Genomic DNA, 20,399 nt, shown 5'->3' on the forward strand with positions numbered 1-20,399 from the left:
GATGGCTGGAACATCAAATGCACAGGAACGATGGTTAGAACATCGGATAAGGAAGGAACGATGGCTGGAACATCAAATGCACAGGAACGATGGTTAGAACATCGAATAAGGAAGGAACGATGGCTGGAACATCGAATGCACAGAAACGATGGCTGGAACATCGAATGCTCAGAAACGATAGCTGGAACATCAAATGCACAGGAACGATGGCTGGAACATCGAATGCTCAGGAGCGATGGCTGGAACATCGAATGCACAGGAACGATGGATGGAACATCAAATGCTGAAGCTAGGTTCAGAACTGCTGAGGTGAGTATCCTAGTCTGCACACCGGATCACAGGAGCTGGAATACCTGGATGGTCACAGGAGCTGGAATACCTGCAGTAAATCACACTGCAGCAGAGAGAGAGAGACAACTAAAGACAATTGACAAATGAAGCACTAGCATCAGTCTGTGGACTCCCAGCATACTTATACCCACTGGAAGGCCAGGATTGGCCGGGTAGGTATGACAGGGAGCTTAAACTGCACATGATTGGTTCAGCCTGACGTGACTGAAAGGAGTATGGCAGCCCCATGTCAGGCTAAGGCGGAAAAGAGTGTTTGTATCCAACATGCTTGTGGCCAGGAGCAATGGCGGTGGACTGGAGGATTGCCGGACACTGGACACTGTCACTCAGCGTGAGGGGAGCGGCGCACTGCACACCCACGGACTCAGCAGCGCTGAGGGAACTGGGAGATGACCGCAAGACAGCCATATAGCACACAGGACGCCGGCTGCATCTGGATCTGAAACACAAGCTCAGCCTGCGCAGACACTTAGCCGGTAAGTGTAAGTAACACTCGGATCATGACAGGCGCACTGTAATTTGGCATCATTTCAAGAGGATACTGGCTGTACCCGGCATCCTTTGGGAAAAGCAAGAGGAGACAATGAAGAAGGAACCGGAAGCGATGCAACATGGTTCATTTCCATAGCAATGGGAGACTTCTTCTGCCATCGGGAGACTTCTTCTGCCATCGGGAGACTTCTTCTTCCACCATTACCAATATTATTTTCAAGTACCCACAACCAGTCTGCAGAGTACCCACAAGGGTATGAGTATCCAAGGTTGGGATCCGCTAGACTACATTATATCACAAACGCTGCACAAATAAGAATATATTGATGTACTTTATGTGCCTATTTTTAATTAGGGTTATACAGTATAATAAATATAAGACTTTTACTAAAATGGATAGCCATGTTGCCTGTCCTTCCTGTGTTTTAGTACTCTTTATAGATGTGATATCGGGTTGACAATGTCATGATGTTGGCAGGGGAAGAGAAGGTGCTATGTAAGTCAGACACAACCATTTTGTTTTGTGGTGCATTGGGAAAACTAAATTCCCTTTTGCAAAGTGACATAATTGAAATTAGATAATGACTGTCTCATCTTGCAGACCAAGGATTTTCAAAAAACATGAAAAACTCATATTGACCTTTTTGACCTTGTTGACCTTTTGACCCTGTCAACCTTTTGACTGCCGACCAATAGTGGTCGATCTTATGACTGTAGACCTAGACATTGTAGATCAGTGGTGTCAAACTCATGGCCCTCCAGCTGTTGTGGAACTACACATCCCAGCATGCCCTGCCACATATTTTATATAATGAATTGCTAAAACTGACAGGGCATGCTGGGACGTGTAGTTCCACAGTAGCTGGAGGGCCATGAGCATACCTCCCAACTTTTGACTTTAAGAAATAGGGACACTCGCGCGGCAAAGCCGCGCGAGCGCCCGAAAAGGGGGCGGGACGTATGCAAATGAGGGCGCGGCTTATGCTAATTAGCCGCGACCTCATTTTCATACGAGAATAGACGCTGTGCGCATGCGCACAGCGTCTATTCTACTAGATTGGGGGGTCTCCCAACTGCCACCCCCCACAGCGGGACAATGCCTGCCGCGTGTGGGACAACGGGACAGGACCCGAAAATCGGGACTGTCCCTCTAAAATCGTGACAGTTGGGAGGTATGCATGAGTTTGACACCACTGTTGTAGATCTAATATACCATAACCATGAATTGGGCACTTTTTACCCGATTTCTTAGCCCAGTTCATCTGAATCGGGTGAAAAGGGCACAAATCGTACAAGTGTGTGGCCAGGTTTACAGTATAAAAACGCTGAAGCCTGGAGGATCTAAAAGGTAAATGGGAGGAAGACTTGGGGCCTATCAGTATACGAGAATGGAATAGTGCAATGGTGTCGATCCCTAAGACCACAAACTCTATTAGAACCCAGCAGGTCCAATTATTTGTGCTACATAGAGCGTATATAACATCAGTGAGATTAATGAAGTTCGGAGGAAGAAGGTCTGATAGATGCCCTAAATGTAACATGGCGAGTGGAACACTGATACATCTGTTATGGGAGTGTCAAGTGGTACAAGACTTCTGGTATTAGGTCATAGGGAAATTAGTTAATTTAGGCATTAAGGAAGAGATATTTACGATGAAGTATTGTTTACTGAATATGGTGGTGGAGAGTAATATCTTAAATAATGAAAAATAGTTTATAATAAATATATGTTCACTGGCCAAAGTTATGCTAGCCAGAACATGGTTGGCGAAATTTGGCCCTGATTACATGGAATGGATGGCATTAGTGGAGTACACGATTATGAATGAAAAGCGTATTCACTTAAGTAGAAATACTATAGATAAGTTTAATAAAATATGGAGTAAATGGAAATAGGAAGGATAGTTAAATAAGGTAGATTGTTTAGGCACATACACTATAGCATGGGGTAATAGGATGGATTTTGTTATAATGTATAGAAGGGTATGGGAAAATACAGATAGAAACGGTTATGAATTAAGGATTAGATACAATAATGTGTAAATTTAGGGTATCATTTTTCTTTTTGGTATTTCCCTTTGGCCTTAGAAAGGAATGGGTCAAACGTGGCTATATGCATAAAGTAGTTATTAATAATTGCTAACTCCTCCCTCATGATCTGAGGTCTAATGTACTAGAAGATAGATGACATAGGGGTATATACGCCGGGTGCCTTCTGAAACGTAATAGGTGTAGCTCTAGAACGATATGAGAGATGTAAAAAATCTTTTTTTTTTTTTCTTCTCTCTTTTTTCTTTTTAGTGTGGTTAATTGTAATGGTTTTACATATACTGAGCAAGTATGTAATTGTAGTAAGAGATGCTTCTGATATTAATGTTAACTATTGTTAATTGAAAAAATAAAATCTTAAAAAAAAAAAAACGCTGAAGCTGGGTACACACTAACAGATATATCTGCAGATCAATTGACTATACAGGAATCACAAGTGGGCAGACGCACGCCCACTGAGCTGTCAATCCCTGGTGGATCCCGGTGTGGCTGTACATGCGGTCGGTGAATCGTCCGTACACACAGCATGACCAGTACCATCTTTCCCATTGGGCTTAATGGGCAGGTGCGCAGGGGCCCAAGGATTCTAGGGGCCCACCCCAATGGGGAAGACGCCACTGCCCTGGGGATCTGCTGCTGCAGTGGTGGGCAGCGGGGTCGGGCAGCGGTGGCTGGAAGCTTGTAGCATTATTTGCCGGGCGGCAGGGCGAGGAGGAAGCGCTGCTGATTTTGAAAAGACTGGCCGGACGCTGATTGGCTGAGAGCATTCTGCCTATTAGCGTCTGGCCAGTCTTTTCAAAATCAGCAGCGCTTCCCACCCCGCCTCCCGGAAAAATAGCGCTACAAGCTCCCAGCCCCGCTGCCCAGATCCCCTCTGCCTGGACTCAGCTGCCCAGACCCCTCTGTGGGGTCCGGGCAGTGGCTTCCAGGCAGCGGGGATCCGAGCAGCAGCGCTTCCCACCCCACCTCCCAGAAAAATAGCGCTACAAGCTCCCAGCCCCGCTGCCCAGATCCCCTCTGCCTGGACTCAGCTGCCCAGACCCCTCTCTGGGGTCCGGGCAGTGGCTTCCAGGCAGCGGGGATCCGAGCAGCAGCGCTTCCCACCCCACCTCCCAGAAAAATAGCACTACAAGCTCCCAGTCCCGCTGCCCAGATCCCCTCTGCCTGGACCCAGCATCCAGGCAGAGGGGATTCGAGCAGCAGCGCGGTGGCTGAGAGCTTGTATCGCTATTTGCCGGGCAGGAAGCACTGCTGAATTTGAAAACATATTGAAAAGACTAGCCTGAGGCTGATTGGCTGAATTCTCTCAGCCATTCAGCGGCCGGCAGCAGCGCTTCCTTCCCGATCACCCCTGCCTGGATGCTGCTGCATGTAGGTGTGTGGGATGTGTGTGTGAATTATTTGGCATGGGGCCCGGGCTAGCACGAGGTGCCTATATATATATATCTAGATCAGGGGTCCTCAAACTATTTTGCTCTGGGACCCCATCAGACTATAAAAATAATGACAGGACCCCAGCAAGTTACTGCAGAAGGTCATCACATCACATGTGTAGTCAGCAGACAGCACATGCATGGCAGCATTGTGGAGGCTCAAAGTGATGGGAGGAGTCTAATATACCATAACCCATCACATCACATCACATGTGTAGTCATCAGACAGCACATACATGGCAGCATTGTGGAGGCACAAAATGATGGGAGGAGTCTAATATAACAGACAAAAACAGATTTTTCAGACTCCTTGAATCACTGACTGAGATTAGAAAAGTCATCAGCCTGATGGTCAGCAACATGGAGTCGCGACCCCATGCAGAGAAGACAGGGACCCACTTTGGGGTCAGGACCCACAGTTTGAGAACAGCTGCTCTAGATATATCGGGCATCAGCTGTGGAGCAGAGGCGACGCGATATATCTGTAAACGACAACGTTCACAGATATATTTATTTATTAACTGTTTCTTATATAGCGAAGCATATTCCGTTGCGATTTAGATATATTGCTCATACGCACTGGCCGATGGTGCATTGATATATCAGCTGTTCAATCGAACAGACGATATATCGACCAGTGTGTACGCACCTTCACACAGCCCTTTTTAGTCATTGCTTTTTTTTTACAGTCTCTTTTGAATTAAATGAAAGTTGATCTTAATGACAACTTCAAAGTCAGAATTGCCTATAGATTCAGTAATACCATCACAGTTGATTTTGGACTGGGATTTATATAGAAATTGTGTTTCCAATCTTGAATAATAGTGTTTGCTTTTGATGATATCAGCCAGGGGAAAAATATAGTAAATGCACTGAAAAGGTATATAATTAAGGATCATATTTATTTGTTGGCATCTGTGCAGCATTTGTTTGAATAATGTAGAAAACTGGGATGTGTGCCATTCACGTGTTGTTATTTTATATGGTTGTTAATTTTTTTTTTAAAGCCTTCACCCTGTAGTATTACATATCATTTTAATAGATGCTATAGCAAAGTTAATATACATTTCTGCAAATATTAATTTCCTCATATGACCTATATAAGAGATGCATACAGTAGAAACAAGACTCAATAAAACAGTGATATAATAGCAATATGGACAGATTTAACAAGTCATAATCTAGTTATTAGTCATTACTATAAATACTGCTTTCACACCAGAAATGCAGAGACAAACCCGGAACTTAAATTCCAGGGACAAGCAGGGACATTCCCGGGTTGGGACCCATTCACACATGCTTTTGAAGCAGGGACAACCCGGGTCGGCACCTTTCACACTGAACCCGGGATGACCCAGCATTTCTATGAGTATAGCATTGAAAATGTCCTTTTTTAGGCTCACATTAGATTATTGATTATTAATAATTAAGACACAAAACATTTGTACTGTTTCAGCCAGTGTTTACTTGTATAAAACAAATTAAAAGGCATATGAAAGCATCTTCCCCTCTAATGATTAATAGCTCTCTCACCTCCTCATTTGTCCAAGACATGGCACACATTGCAGGCTTTCAGGGGTTAAAATGAACAGAGAACACGCACACTGTCTCCCTGCACACTGTATGCTGTCTCTGGGCGTGTCTGTGAGTATCCACCACAACAGGAAGTTGCCCTGCTAGCAAATCAGCACTAGCAGAGGCAACACGGGAAGCAGGGACATGTCCCTGCACCTTTCACACCAGCCAGTAACCCTGGAAGGACCCGGAAGCAACCTTGCTACCTAGCAGGGTTGAATTGCCGGCAAATTAACCCAGGAATTTGTCCCTGGAACCTTTCACAGCAGAGCTAGTCCCGGGTTGTTTCCGGTCCAAACCCGGTAAATTAGGCTGGTGTGAAATGGATATAATTAATACTGCTTTCAGACTGCAAACCCGGGTCCAACCCTGTATTTTGAACACATCCCTGCTACGACCTGGGTCAGACTCCTTTTTGACACTTTTCACACTGCACTTCAACCCGGGTTATTCCCAGGTTGGCCACTTTCACACTGGACCTGGGTCAGCACAGCAAAACCTATTGGTGTCATTAAAAGTGGACTTTTTTCAGGCTCAACACATGGCGTGCCAAAGGAAACAAAAGTGAGGGGCTGAGAGGAATACTGAGTGATGCCTATATTTGCGCAGGGGAGAGCCTCTCTTATAGCTATGATTTTGTAAACCACAGCATCTTTTACTGTTCCTGTCATTTGTGTATCTTCCTCTCCCCTTATATTCAGCAATTCCCTCACCTCCTCATCTGACCAAACTGAGGACATGGCTGTGATACTGCTGGAAGCTGCCTCAGACGTGTGCTCTGCACTGTGCTGCTTGTATTTACGGGCTCTGGTCACTGACCTCATACAACAGCTGCGTTTGATAAATTCATTGTTGAATAACCTGGGTAGGGAGCTTTCAGACTGCAACCCAACCCGGGTTAGAGCCGTGTTCAACCCTGGTCAAGACCAGGGTTGAAATGCAGTGTTGCTCAACCCAGGAATTTTCATAGTGATGCTTTCACACTGCACCTTGACCCAGGTTGGAGACACAAGGACACGGCAATAACCCGGGTCCAGAGTGCGGTCTGAAAGTGGTATTATCTTAAATAGTTATCCATCCAATTTTGTAAAAATAGTTATCCATCCAATCAGCTCCTGTCATCTTAAATGACAGGAACTGATTGGTTGAAGCACAATTTAAGATTAGTAATAACAGATAACTATAGGCTGCTTTTGCAGCAGCCCACAGAGGCATATTCAGGGTCCCGAGTCCGGAGCATACTCAGTATCGTCCTCGTACTGCGCATGCACAGAAGATGAATTTTATGGGCTGCCGCTCAGCAGCCCATATAGAGGCATCCCAGAGGGAGGGAACACCTCCCAATGGGATTGCCTTTGGTGACTGGCAGGTCAGGCTTCCACTAGGAAGTCACTGCTAGTCACAGTGAAGCCAGAGCAGTCTCATAGGGCGAGATTCTCTATTACTGAAATGCGGTAAAAACCCCGTTATCAGGGTTTTTACCGCATTTCTGTATTCTCTAACCTCCCTCCGTAGTGTCACCGCTGCGGAGGGAATTGCCAGCAAAAGCTGGCGGTTCCCTGCAGAAGCCTATGGGCTTCTTACCGCAGCGCCTATGGGCTTCTTACCGCAGCGCCTATGGGCTTCTTACCGCATGCGCAGACGGACTCCCGGGTCATAGACCCGGAAGTCCAGCAACGGCGCCGCATTGCAAGGGACAGCTCTTACCGCAAGTGCTGTCCCTTGCGTTAATGACCGCATATTTTAGAGAATATGCGGTCATTAGAAATGCGGTGGCCGGCGAAGAGGGCTGCGGATTTTAGAGAATCCCGCCCATAGACTGCATCTTGCTTGACTTAGGTAGAGAACAGTGGCACATTTTAGCTCGGGGGGGGGGGGGGGGGGGGGCTGAAGAGGTGATAACACAACTGGAAGTGTATACACAGAGTAGGCATATTATTATGACCACAGGGTGACTTTATGCAAAAGACACTATTCCCCAGATAATGATGATGTATCATGTGATGTCTGTATCTGTATAACATCGAAATGGCAAAGTTACTGTATGCAGATACTAATGAAGTGTATCACTCATGAAATAGTGGGGAAAATACACAATCTGATGGCGTGGAATCATTGTTGGCGCTTTCAGCAGCAATATGAATTTTTTAAAAGTTTTTGTGCCACAATGGCCCTGTACACTTTACTGTTCACAATCGGAGTACACGTGAATGTTAAAGTATGAAAAAGTTTAAAAAAATGAAGAAAAATATGTCAACCTATTCATATATATAGATCATATTACATACTAGTGCCATTGTTGTCATAATGTAAGGCACTTGCCAAGAGGAGGGGGTTTCCAGGCAACAAGAAACCCCCCCCCCCCCCCCAACGTTTGCCAATGACTACAATAGTAAATGTGACTAAATGCCAACTGTCTCCAATTGAAAATCATCTTAACTTCCATCTTTGTCAACCACAATTAATTCAATTTGCTCAATTTAGATCATTGAAAGAATTACTGCAGAGTTAATTTTATGAAGAATGGGAGTAAATGTAATACTGTAGAGTGCGATTTTTAAAACTGTGCGATGTTCTTAGTCAAAAGCAGTATAATTATTGGGTGAAATTTAATAGGATGAGAGAATCAGAAAGTGAGAGATTTGGTAAGAAAGTTTTTTTAAAGTGGCAATCATTTACACTGCAAAATCAACCTGGGTTTGCAGTGTAAATGATTGCCGTTTTAAAAAAACCTGGAGATTTCTTACCAAATCTTTCACTTAAATCTTTCTGAATCTCTCATCCTATTACCTTTCACCCATGATCTTTCTCTTCTTGAGATATTTTTATTATTATTATTATTATTATTATTATTATTTGTGCCCAGCCCGAGCTGGCAGCTTCTTCAGTGAACGACTAGCACTACAAGGAACAAATACAATGCTGCCTAGGGAGCAGAACGCAGCCGTTTGATGCCTCCTGGCTGTGATCCACATAACTATCACATGTCGCCTTCATGAATATATGTAGATGAGCTTCTCAAAGTTTATCCTTCCTTAAGTGGATGTTGACAACAAAAATTTAAGGTGGTATGGAAGCAGCAACACTCAAGGAGGACAATTATAAAAATGAGCGGCCTAGCAATAAGAAAATACCTCTGCAAATTAAGTTAACCCTTACTACTCTGGACCAGTATTGCTGGAACAGATGAGTATCTCTTAACCCTTTGAGTGCCAAGCGAATTTGTCAAAATAGGGAGAATCGGCAAGCAATCCTTTTTATTCATCCTAATGACCTGTAATGTTTACTTGGCTGTTGGTGCTCAAAGGGTTAAGGTGCCCATACACAGTACGTTTTGCCTTAGATGCGTTCTGTACTGGAACGCATCACATCTAGGTCAAATTACATGCGATAGGCAAAAACAGGGTGCGGTTTGAACTAGATGCAATGCAATCTAGTAGAAAAAGTACTTGCTGTACTTTGCGAGATATATATGCGATGTGATGCATTTTGAACTAAAAAGTTCAAAGCACATCCGACCATCCCACCATGTATGGGCACCTTTAGATGCATTGGCAATATTTTATTGTTTCATTGTGCTATTATTTAATTTTTATTTCCCAGATAAACTGCAATAAAAATCCTTCTTAAGCCCCGTACACACGGGGGGAGATATATTGCTCAGCAATATATTGCTAGCATTACATTGCTGAGCAATATATTGCCCAGTGTCTCCTTTTCATCAGCGACCAGAGATGGTCGCTGATGAGAAGGAACCTCTGCCGGGGGAGCCGCAGAGGTAATCAGCTGGTCGCAGGAGCAAGCTCCTGCAACCAGCGATTAGAATGGGGCTGAAAACGGGAGCGCGCACCCGACGATTTATCGCCGGGGCACTCTTCCATCACTGGCAATATGGTCGCTAGCGACCATATTTCCAGCGATTTCAGCCCCTATCGCCCCGTGTGTACACAGCTTTATCATCAGTATCTGGGTTTTAAAAATAAATATGCAATAGACAGGCTGATGGTCATCCACACAGGAGAACCAGAAAATGAAAAGTAAAACATTTAAGTAAAAATAAAACAGAATCTTACCCAGAGGTTGACAGTCCCACCCCATGGAGCTTAAGGCCCATACACACTGGGCGATTTTGAGCTAAAAGAAGCTCAGTTTTGCAGTTTGACGTGCTTTCAGCTCCAAAGCCACCCAGTGTGTATGCACTAAGCGATTTTCAGCCCAGAGATTTTCCTCATCATCTGTGCATACACGCGGGGCAAAATCACCCAGTGTGTATGGGCCTTTACCGTGTAATTTATCTTCTACTAAACACAAGAACAAGTCTATTTTGGCCAGTGGGACGAAGGGGAACTGCAGCTTTCAGAAGACTACCCCACCAAAACTGGGGCAGTTAGCAGTTATGATACGTGACTGAGTTAGAAGTCCCCCTCAAATTGCCCACTTGTAATCTCTTCTGGAGGGGCCAAAGGAGGGATACTTACCGCCATAATACCATCATTGCACATAATGCATAAGCAAGTGGTGTCTAGGGCATTGGTTCCCAAACTGTGTGCCGTGGCACCCTGAGGTGCCTTGGAGAACTTGCAGGGGTGCCCTTGTTTGGTGGTCTATGATTAATTTTAATTATTTATGACCAATGTAATAAGTAAATTGTGGACAAACAGAAATTAATCCTGTCCATTACCACATACCATATATACTCGAGTATAAGTCGACCCGAATATAAGCCGAGGCACCTAATTTTACAACAAAAAATTGGGAAAATGTATTGACTCAAGTGGGACCCTCACTCGAGTATAAGCCGAGGGGGGCTTTTTCAGCATAAAAAATGTTCTGAAAAAGTAGGCTTATACTCGAGTATATATGGTAATTGGTCTTAAGGATGAGATATAAACACTATTTACTTAATTTAATATTTTTTTTTTTATTATTTTATCAATGAGAAACTTTTTTTTTGCCTAAGAGTGCCTAGAAGAAAATTTGGATACTCAGGGGTGACGCGATTCAAAAAAGTTTGGGAACCCCTGGTCTTGGATATATATGGAATGGCGGACACTGCCTCAGGCAACAAAATGACTAAGTACATCCCTGGGACCACCGACTTTATGAAAGTATGGACAAACTCAACAGCCACTGTACCTTTGTAGCATCCTGTATCGCCCTTCGAACAACCACCTTTATGTGAGGAGCATTATTAGAAGGCGGATGTGTGTAAACTTCTGCCCGTGTAATCCCTTTCCATGTGTCCCCTTCTGGCCATCCCAGATCCAGCATGGGAGTTGGTACATCTGTCTTTCCAGGCCAATAGCTAATACTGAAATCTTCATCTAGCTCTAAATCATCCTCCAGTTCTATTTTTCCCATTTGAAAATCGACTGCAGAACTTTCTATTGAAATGACTTCTTCTCTAGAGAGGAACTGTCGTACGCCTTCATTTTTAAGGTAGTTTTGGAAAGCCGGTTCCCCAGAAGATATCAATGTTTCCAAAGCAGTTCTTTGTTTCTCAGAGTAATAAAACTGAGGGCTTGCCTCAGTGATGTCCACAAATTCCAGGTCATCTTCTAAGCATTTCTCCTGAGAGTTGGCCATATTCAACACTTTGACTTGTCCAATCCTTTTTTAAATAAGTAACAATCTATAAGAAATACATGCAGTGTCTGTGTCCCTTAAGACAGTGCGTCCTGTAATTGCAGGCAATATTTTCTGTGTGTTGAATGAAAGGAAACATCTGAAAAAAAAAAGATCAAAAGAATAATTACCACTTGTACCACAGCACATTGACATGATGGTTCTCTTATATGTGTTTCGGGTAAGAGATGCAAACTTAAGAGAATATTAACATAGAACTCCTGAAATTCATTTGAATTATAACTTTATACTGCAGGAACAATTAACAAATCCATTTCTGTTGTTCTTCTGTGATGTCATACCAATATGCATTTGACTGTCTGCAAAATCTTATAAAAAACTATATTACACCACATGTATTACCCCTGATTCATATTACACCACATAGTAGTGTCTCTTATTCACATTATGAAGCACAGTATTGATCCTTATGCCCAATGAACACAGTAGTAGTGGTGCTTTCACACACAATGAACGCAGTAGTAATGCCATTTTGCCAATGTCAAGATTGTGCAAGTCAACCTTTTGATTGTCAACCTATAATTTGGATCCCTCAGCCCGGCACATTCCTGCGATGCATGCCCTTGTGAGCAGGTTGCGCTGGCCCTGGTTTCCAACAGAATACTTCTTTCTGCAGTTATCCTTGTTGCACATGTCTCCTCCCCTCCTGTTCCCTCTCCTGTCTTACACCTCTGCCCTCCTGTCATCTATGCCACCACATGTCACTTATTCTGCCACGTCTCTTGCCCTTACCTCCTGTCACCTCTGCTTCATTCCTCTTGTCACTTATTCTGCCCCTCCCTCCTGCCCCCATTTAATTTCTTTTGTCACTTCTCTTGTAACCTCTCCTGCTCTCAATTTCACTTATCCTGCCCCTCTCCTGACACCTCTCATGCCCTCCCCTTGTCATGTTTTGTGCCCTTCCCCCATGTACCCGCTCCTACCCTTCCCTCCTGTTTTCCCCTCATGTTACCTCTCATGCCCTTCCCTCCTGTCACCTCTCCTGCCCTTACCTCCTGTTCCCCCTCATGTTATATCTCATGCCTTTCCGTCCTGTCACCTCTTCTGCTGTTACCTCCTGTTCTCCCCTGATGTTACCTCTCATTCCCTTCACTCCTGTCACTTCTCCTGCCCTTCCCTCCTGTTCTGCCCTCTTGCCACCTCTCCTGCCCTTCCCTTCTGTTCTTCTCTCTTGTAACCTCTCCTGCCACCTCTCCTACCATTTCCTCCTGTTCTCCCCTCTTGTCACCTCTCACACCCTTCCCTTCTGTTCTCCCATCTTGTCACCTATTATGCCCTCCCTTCTTGTCACCTCTCCTACAATTTCCTCCTATTCTCCCCTTTGTCACCTCTCATGCCTTTCCCTCCTGCCACCTCTTTTACCATTTCCTCCTGTTTTCCACCTTTGTCACCTCTCATGCCATTTGCTCCTGTTCTCCCCTTGTCACCTCTCATGCCCTTCCCTTCTGTTCTTCCCTCTTGTCACCTTTCATGCCCTTACCTCCTGTTCTCCCCTTTTGTCCCCTCTCATCACCTTCCCTCCTGTTCTCCCCTTTTGTCACCTCTCATGCCCTTCCCTCCTGCCACCTCCTTTTACCATTTCCTCCTGTTCTCCCCCTTTGTCACCTTTCATGCCCTTTCCTCCTGTTCTCCCCTTTTGTCCCCTCTCATCCCCTTCCTTCCTGTTCTCCCCTTTTTGTCACCTCTCATGCCCTTCCCTTCTGCCACCTCTTTAACCATTTCCTCCAGTTCTCCCCTCTTGTCACCTCTCAATCCCTTCCTTCCTGTTCTCCGCTCGTCACCTCTCATACCCTTCTCTCCTGCCACTACCACAACCAGCATAGACCTGCAGGGGCGGGGGACGGAGCCATTACACCTGCTGCTGGCAGGTCAGGTACAGCTCTTAGATGCCTGGCCATGTAACTCTGCAGTATAATTGTTTTGCTGGGCTGCAGCCTTTCTGGGTGACAGAGAGCAAGGGTGGCTGAGCAGGGAGTCCCCCTAGTGCCCAATTCCGCTGCACCACTGTCTGTCATACAGTTTGACAGGTGCAATGGCAGCGAGCAGCAACAGCTGGAGAGCGCTTCTTCAGCTCGGTGCCTCTTTGCAATGCATGCCCTTGCTGAAAGGATAGCGTATACCATATATTTAGAGCACAGGAGCAAACAGTGATCTCCTGAACAAACAATAATAATGTAACAGGTGTCAACTAGGCAACATAAGCAAAACAAGCACCAGTGTCAAACAATCTAATGGTTAAATATTGGATCAGTATCGGCATAAAGTGCCCAACTTTAAGCCTATGTTATCGGTCACATGAAGATGTGGGCAAATCATAGACTGAGGACCAAATGGCTGGGTTATTGCCAAGTCAGCCCGGGTTGGCATGCGGTGTGAAAGGGCCATGTTGAATATCCTGGGTCCAGCATCCTGGCAATACATCACTTGATATATGCAGTGTTATTCCCGGTTTGGACCCGGGTTGCTGGGCAGTGTGAATGGATAACTCAGGTGGCTCCTGTTCAATTCTATGGAGAAGGCAGCAGCGCCACCTCAGTGCTGCCTCCTCCCCTGCCCCCGCCTGACATGCCACCACTCCGGCCGGCCCTCCAGATGATGTTAAAGACCTGCCAATAATACGGGACGTTGTGAGCACCAAACAGCGCAAAGGCTGGGTCATTGGTGGGATGGACATGGGTCCAAAACCTGAGTGATACCCGGCATTTGCGATGTGAAAGGGGTATAGCAGTCTCAGGCACAACAAAACACCACCACCTGACATCGCTGCCACTACCACCAGGGCCCCTGTCCCCACGCCATACCTCACAACTTTTTGTATAATGAATTCGGAACCCCCTGCATCATCAAAGACGTGCCCCTGAAATGTGGGCGTGTGACCCCACTGTCAGTGGGCGGGACCTACAAACAGCATCCCGCCTGCAAGGCTACACCCCATTTCATTGATGTGGGTGTATGGCCAGTGCTGTGTGAGCTGCTGTCCATGCCCCAGCCTCTCTGTCTCCCTGAATACACACTGTGCACATGTACACAGAGTCTATTCACCACAGCTCTTCTCAGATTTGTTTGCAACTATTTGCTGTGATATTTATTTTCTTCTAACTCAGTGCAATATACATGATAATAAATATGCAATAAATTCCAAGTGCAATTTAACCATACTTGCCTTTTGTATAACATGTCAGGGACAGTGTGGCAGTGGCACCTATAAGTGTGGACATGCACTACTACATCTGATACCCAGGATCGATGTCCCGGGATTTTAACCCTGCTAGCTAGCAGGGTTGCTCCTGGTACCTTCCCAGGATACAGGCCAGTGGGAAAGCTACTGACCCAGCTCTCTGGCTTCTACTCCCCAGGTGAGTGCTGGGGAGGAAGCTGGTGGGTGCTGGGGACAAAGCTGGGAGAAGGCGGCAGCCAGGGTGCCGGACAAGGGGAATCCCGTCCGCATGGGGGTGGGAAGTGTGCCGTTTCGGGAGGTCAGGCCCGTGGGGGGTCGGGTGCTAGTATGGCCAATCCCAGGTGCGCACACCCCCCGCATCCCACTCACAGCTCCGAGCCAATCCCAGGCTGACCCCGCCAGCATCATCCCACTCACCTTGCCTCCTGCCGTCTGCACTAACTCTTCCCCCTTACACCAGCAAATGCAGGGACTAGGCTGGTGTCAAAGGGGCCAAATCGGGAATGTCTCTGCATGATCCCTGGACCGTATTCCTGGGTAAGTCCCTGCATTTTCTGATGTGAACAGGAGTATGAGAGACACGTCATAAAATGACTCATATCCAAATGAAGACGAGCCCCAAAGCAGTTAGTAAGATCTTTCGTACTGTTGAAGAAAATACACTGTTCCGTGTCAGGGTTGCTTGTGTATTGTGTTTTAAACGTGGCTCCATATACTGTAAGTGGCCATGAGAAAATATAACAGCTGCATAATGTGGGTTAGGTGAAATCAGGGAGATCACTAGACTCTTCAGGGAGACGGGGAGATTGCTGCTATTTCAGGGAGTCTCCTGCACAATGTACAAGGGAAGCAACTATGCCATATAGATCATTATACCTTATAACCAATGCACAAAGTAATGCTGATTATCTTATTTTAATATATATCACTGATCCATTTTTTACCCAATTATGTAATAACTACATAACAGGGTAAAGTGCAATCAGGGAATTGGCTAGACTTTTCAGGGAGTCAGGGAGATTGCTACTATTTCAAGGAGTCTCCCTGACAATTAGGTTGGCAAGCACTGTATGCTTTATCAGATACCAAAATGCTTACTTGTATCCTATATGAAAGCTACTATGTAGACTACCTAATGTACAGTAACTTTTATTGGTCCATTAAAAGGGTGGATTTTGGAAAGTGAAAGGTACAGAATTACCGAGAGCAGTAAATGTTCTATGGAATACAGTGAGAGCAGTGAGAAGGTGGAAGATCACTGGATAAGCCATGTTACTAGCAGCCTGTAATGGGACGCTAACTTTGACTCTTTTAATCATTAACATAAAGCAATAAGGAGTGTATAGCAGTAAAACATACAGTATAGCAGGCTACAGTAACTAGTAGTTACTACTTACTGGGACAGGATATGGACATTAGGTCGACCCAATAAAGGTTGACATACAACCCAAGTTGAATAGGTTCGCAACCGTGCACATGAGGGCCCAGGGAAAACCATTCGGACCCACTCAAGCCAAGACTTACTCAGCACTGCAAAGGCCATGGGACGAAAGAGCCTCTGATGATGTCAGCGGTGCTACCGCCCCCATATGGCCGCAGGGTAGCAATCACTCTGCGAGCAGCCAATCGAGTAAAATCGTCCCAAATCGCATGTCTGAAATCCAATCTGATCCGATGTCCCGTGCTGTCCCGGTGGTGGGAAGCATGGATCACATGCGATATATCACATGCTGAAGTACCGCATTCTATGTATCGCATGCGATCCTGCTGCCCGGAACCAGGGGGATTGGATGTAACTTCTCCGAGGGGAGAAGTCGCATAGTGTATGGGCACCTTTAGATCTGACCCTGATCACAAAGGCAGACCTGGTAGTCAGAACAATCAAAAATACAATATAATACTAACAGTCAAACCCAATAAATTGGGTAAACACGAAAAAGAAACCTGACCTAGGAATGAGCCCCTTCGGAGTATGCACACTATTGTTTGCTCAAACCAATGGACTGCCAGCTGTATTGGCTCCAGATGATTAACAATGGTGTAAAATGTACAAGCTACTGTACTGTACTGTGCTGTATTCTATGTCATTCTGACCTACAGTACTTCTGTTTTGCTAGTCCCGAGGCAGCAGCTTGTGTTCACTAGTTGCTCAGCTGCTTCTCTGAGAGTTCACAAATGCTAGAACTTTATTAATGCCTCAAAACAGAGATCACAGAGGTTGCAGTGACACAAAAGTGTGTTAGACTACAGCATAGCATTGGAAAATATATTTTTATAAAAAAGGGAATTAGCACACAGTAGTTAGGTAGACGAAGGTAATTATTTACAAAGCATTGGGCTGTAGAACCTAGTCCATCTGATTGTGCTTATGCACGATATTTAAAAGGGTGATGCTTTTATTAGCTGGGTCGTGCTCATAAAATAATCACCCTTTTAAATATTGAGTGTAAACCTGATTAGAAATGTTGGGTTGTAGCCGAAATCCCATTTTACTTGCACTGTATCCCACTGTATTGCCTGATTCTTTGTTCATACTGTTTATAATGTAAAAAATGTAATTAACATTCATAAAAAAAAAAAGAAATGTTGGGCTGTAATAACTAATAGCTAATAATAATAATAATAATAATAATAATAATAATAATAATAATAATAATAATAATAATAACAATTATGATTATAATAATGTACCTGAGTAGACTTCCTCTTCATTCTGCAGTCAGCAATTCACAAAAGCTTTTATATTCAATCCTTGCAGGTAACTTAGGTTTTTGTTTCCTTCATATCGCCCCATTGCCATTACATCCACTATTGCGTATTGCGAGCGTTGGTTTGTTCTCTGACTCTCCTAACAATAATAAACAAACTTCCAGAGATGTATTTTCAGGCATGCATCCGGCTCCGGAATACGGGAACATAAACTGTGTTCACCTGCTCCTCAACTCTGCAGCTTCATCTGAGTCTGTGAGAAAGGTGGCAGCGTAGTTCCCAATAACAGGCTTTCTCCGGCTTGTCACTCTCCACCTGTTCTATCCCTGCCTTTGTTCCTCCTGTCATGATGCCAGACACATAAGACACACCAGCAGTTCTCGCAGCGTATCTTTAGCAACCAGGAAGCTCAGTCACCTCAAACAGATCAGTTGACTTATTTTCAAGATAAAGATGTTAAACCATTAGAAACCGACGGACAGCATTAGAGTCAGTCATGCATGAGCAAAATGTTATTCCATTTACGCTAATCGCTCATTTATGCATGAATTCACTTTTATTTATATTTACATATAGCACCTACATGTTATATAGCGCTCTACGTGTTCCAATTGTTAGCTACACTTATTCCCAGAAGCTCTATGTGGTAAGATGTAATACATTTCTTCTATAGGACAATGAAAACCTTTGGGGCTGAGCTACAGACAATTTGGCTATAGGGAAATAGTTTTCAGAAGAATTCAAAATTTTAGGCAATCATATACTGGGGTTGGGTATGAAATCCTGGCTTTCGGGATCCCTGGTAGTCACAAGAATGGTAACGGATATTATTTTATCTCTACTCTTACCCAGTGGTGGAACTTGTGGGTTGTAAACCATGAGCAAGTGCAAAAATATAATTTGGCCCCCCTCCTCGACCACAACCCAAGTTCACAATATGTAACATGGCAGTGGGTGACAGGAAGAGGCAAAGGGGGACAGGGGGAGGTAGAGTGTGACAGGGAGAGGCAGGGGGGGCAGAGTGTGACAGGGAGAGGCAGGGGAGGCAAAATGTGATAGGGAGAAGCAGGGGAGGCAGAGTGTGAAAGGGAGAGGCAGGGGAGGCAGAGTGTGACAGGGAGAGGCAGAGGGAGGCAGAGTGTGACAGGGAGAGGCAGAGGGAGGCAGGGTGTGACAGGGAGAGGCAGAGTGTGACAGGGAGAGGCAGAGGGAGGCAGAGTGTGACAGGGAGAGGTAGAGAGAAACAGGAAGAGGCAGGGGGAGGCAAAATGTAACAGGAAGAGGCAGGCAGAGTGTGACAGGGAGAGGCAGAGTGTGACAGGGAGAGGCAGAGGGAAGCAGAGTGTGACAGGGAGAGGCAGCGGGAGGCAGAGTGTGTCAGGGAGAGGCATGGGGAGGGAGAGTGTGACAGGGAGAGGCAGAGGGAGGCAGAGTGTGACAGGGAGAGGCAGAGAGAAACAGGAAGAGGCAGGGGGAGGCAGAATGTAACAGGCAGAGACAGGCAGAGTGTGACAGGGAGAGGCAGAAGGTGACAGGGAGAGGCAGCGGGAGGCAGAGTGTGTCAGGGAGAGGCATGGGGAGGCAGAGTGTGACAGAGAAAACAGTGGGTGACAGGAAGAGGGTTATAGGGGCAGCAGTGGGCCTGTTAATCCTCAGGGGTCCCCGGGCACTGCACCAGCTGCACCAATAGTAGTTCCGCCTCTGCTCCTAACCCTAGACCTAGCCTCCCTCTCCTGCAGCCTAACCCTAACCATTCCATCCCGCAGCCTTACCATACAGTAACTTCCCCTACCCCTCACCCCACACTCTACCACCACCTGTAGCCAAACCCTTCTCTTAGTGCATAACCCTAACCCCATGGGGTAACGGCAGAATTGCGATTCTGACCATTGGGATTCCACTGTCGGAATCCTGACTGCCGTGAACCTGGCCGCATCCCCATATAGTATATTATTACATATTACAATGATTCTACACAATGTTAGTCCTTTCAAGATTATTCAGACATTGTAGAATCAAATTACAAAGAGGGGAACAGACTGGTTTTACAGGTTGACCATTATTAACATTTATTATTATAGCACAAGTATATTCTTCAGAACTTCACAAGTGGGAACAAACAACAATGAAAGATTTTTTTTTTAAAAACAGAGAAAAGTAAATGCGCTAAGCCCAAAGCGTGGAGAGCAAAGTCAGCCTGTGAGGGAATACAGTAATACTGACCATGGTTACATTATATTACCAAACACAAAAGATTTGCCCCCAAAAACTTGTGTTGACCATTTGAATGTGTTGATCACTGTCATATCAAACCCTTGACCGGTTGGCCTTTTGTAAGTAATGCATGTCGATCATAAATCATTGCATGGTGAGTGGCTGGCGAATGGATCAGACAGAGCAGCCGCAATCTAATCGCAGGGTGATCACAGGGCACTGCTAATTCACACCTCAGCGATCAGGTCTGAATAACCCCCCATGTGATAAAACATCAAAGCTAGTTTTCAAATGTTAATTATTTGCTGGTTTTGTGAACTGAGCATAACTCTTGTTCTAGATTTACGTGGACAGTGATTAATGAGACTTTGCATACCTGCAGAAACTTGAGGTATTTTGTGTTACCTTTCAGGTTTTGTACCACAAAAAACCAACTAAGTGATTCACCCTGCAGCAATCTCCTGTCATATATGAAAAATATACATTGCGCTTCTATACATAGTTTCTCCAGGAAATACAGCTGCATCTACCTCCGGTTTTTATGTGATTTCGGCAGAAAATAATGATGTTCAACCGAAGTAGTAATAAAAAGTGCATAGAGGGTCTGGCAAAGACCTACTACACTTTCTACATCTTTATTCTGTAGTATACACAGGTGTTCTGCAGCCGCGAGTGAGCCTCCGCATGAGTTTGTTATGACATCACCAGTTTGTGACAACTCCAGCATCTCTCAGGCAGAGCAGCCATCAGGG

General features: G+C 45.2%; 1 protein-coding gene across 1 annotated transcript in view; it reads right to left on the reverse strand.

The window, feature by feature from the left end:
* The window catches only part of SACK1E (scaffolding CK1 anchoring protein E), a 67,148-nt gene extending 55,532 nt beyond the window's left edge, over positions 1 to 11,616 (reverse strand). Inside the window, exon 1 of the mRNA XM_083161723.1 lies at positions 11,037 to 11,616. Coding sequence (XP_083017849.1) covers positions 11,037 to 11,486 — 450 coding nt within the window. The 5' untranslated portion in view covers positions 11,487 to 11,616. The remainder of the gene's footprint in view (positions 1 to 11,036) is intronic.
* Positions 11,617 to 20,399: the final 8,783 nt, after the last annotated feature.

Source organism: Crinia signifera, chromosome 19 (assembly GCF_055691185.1).
Source record: "Crinia signifera chromosome 19, ASM5569118v1, whole genome shotgun sequence".
In the NCBI taxonomy this organism is placed as follows: Eukaryota; Metazoa; Chordata; class Amphibia; order Anura; family Myobatrachidae; genus Crinia; species Crinia signifera.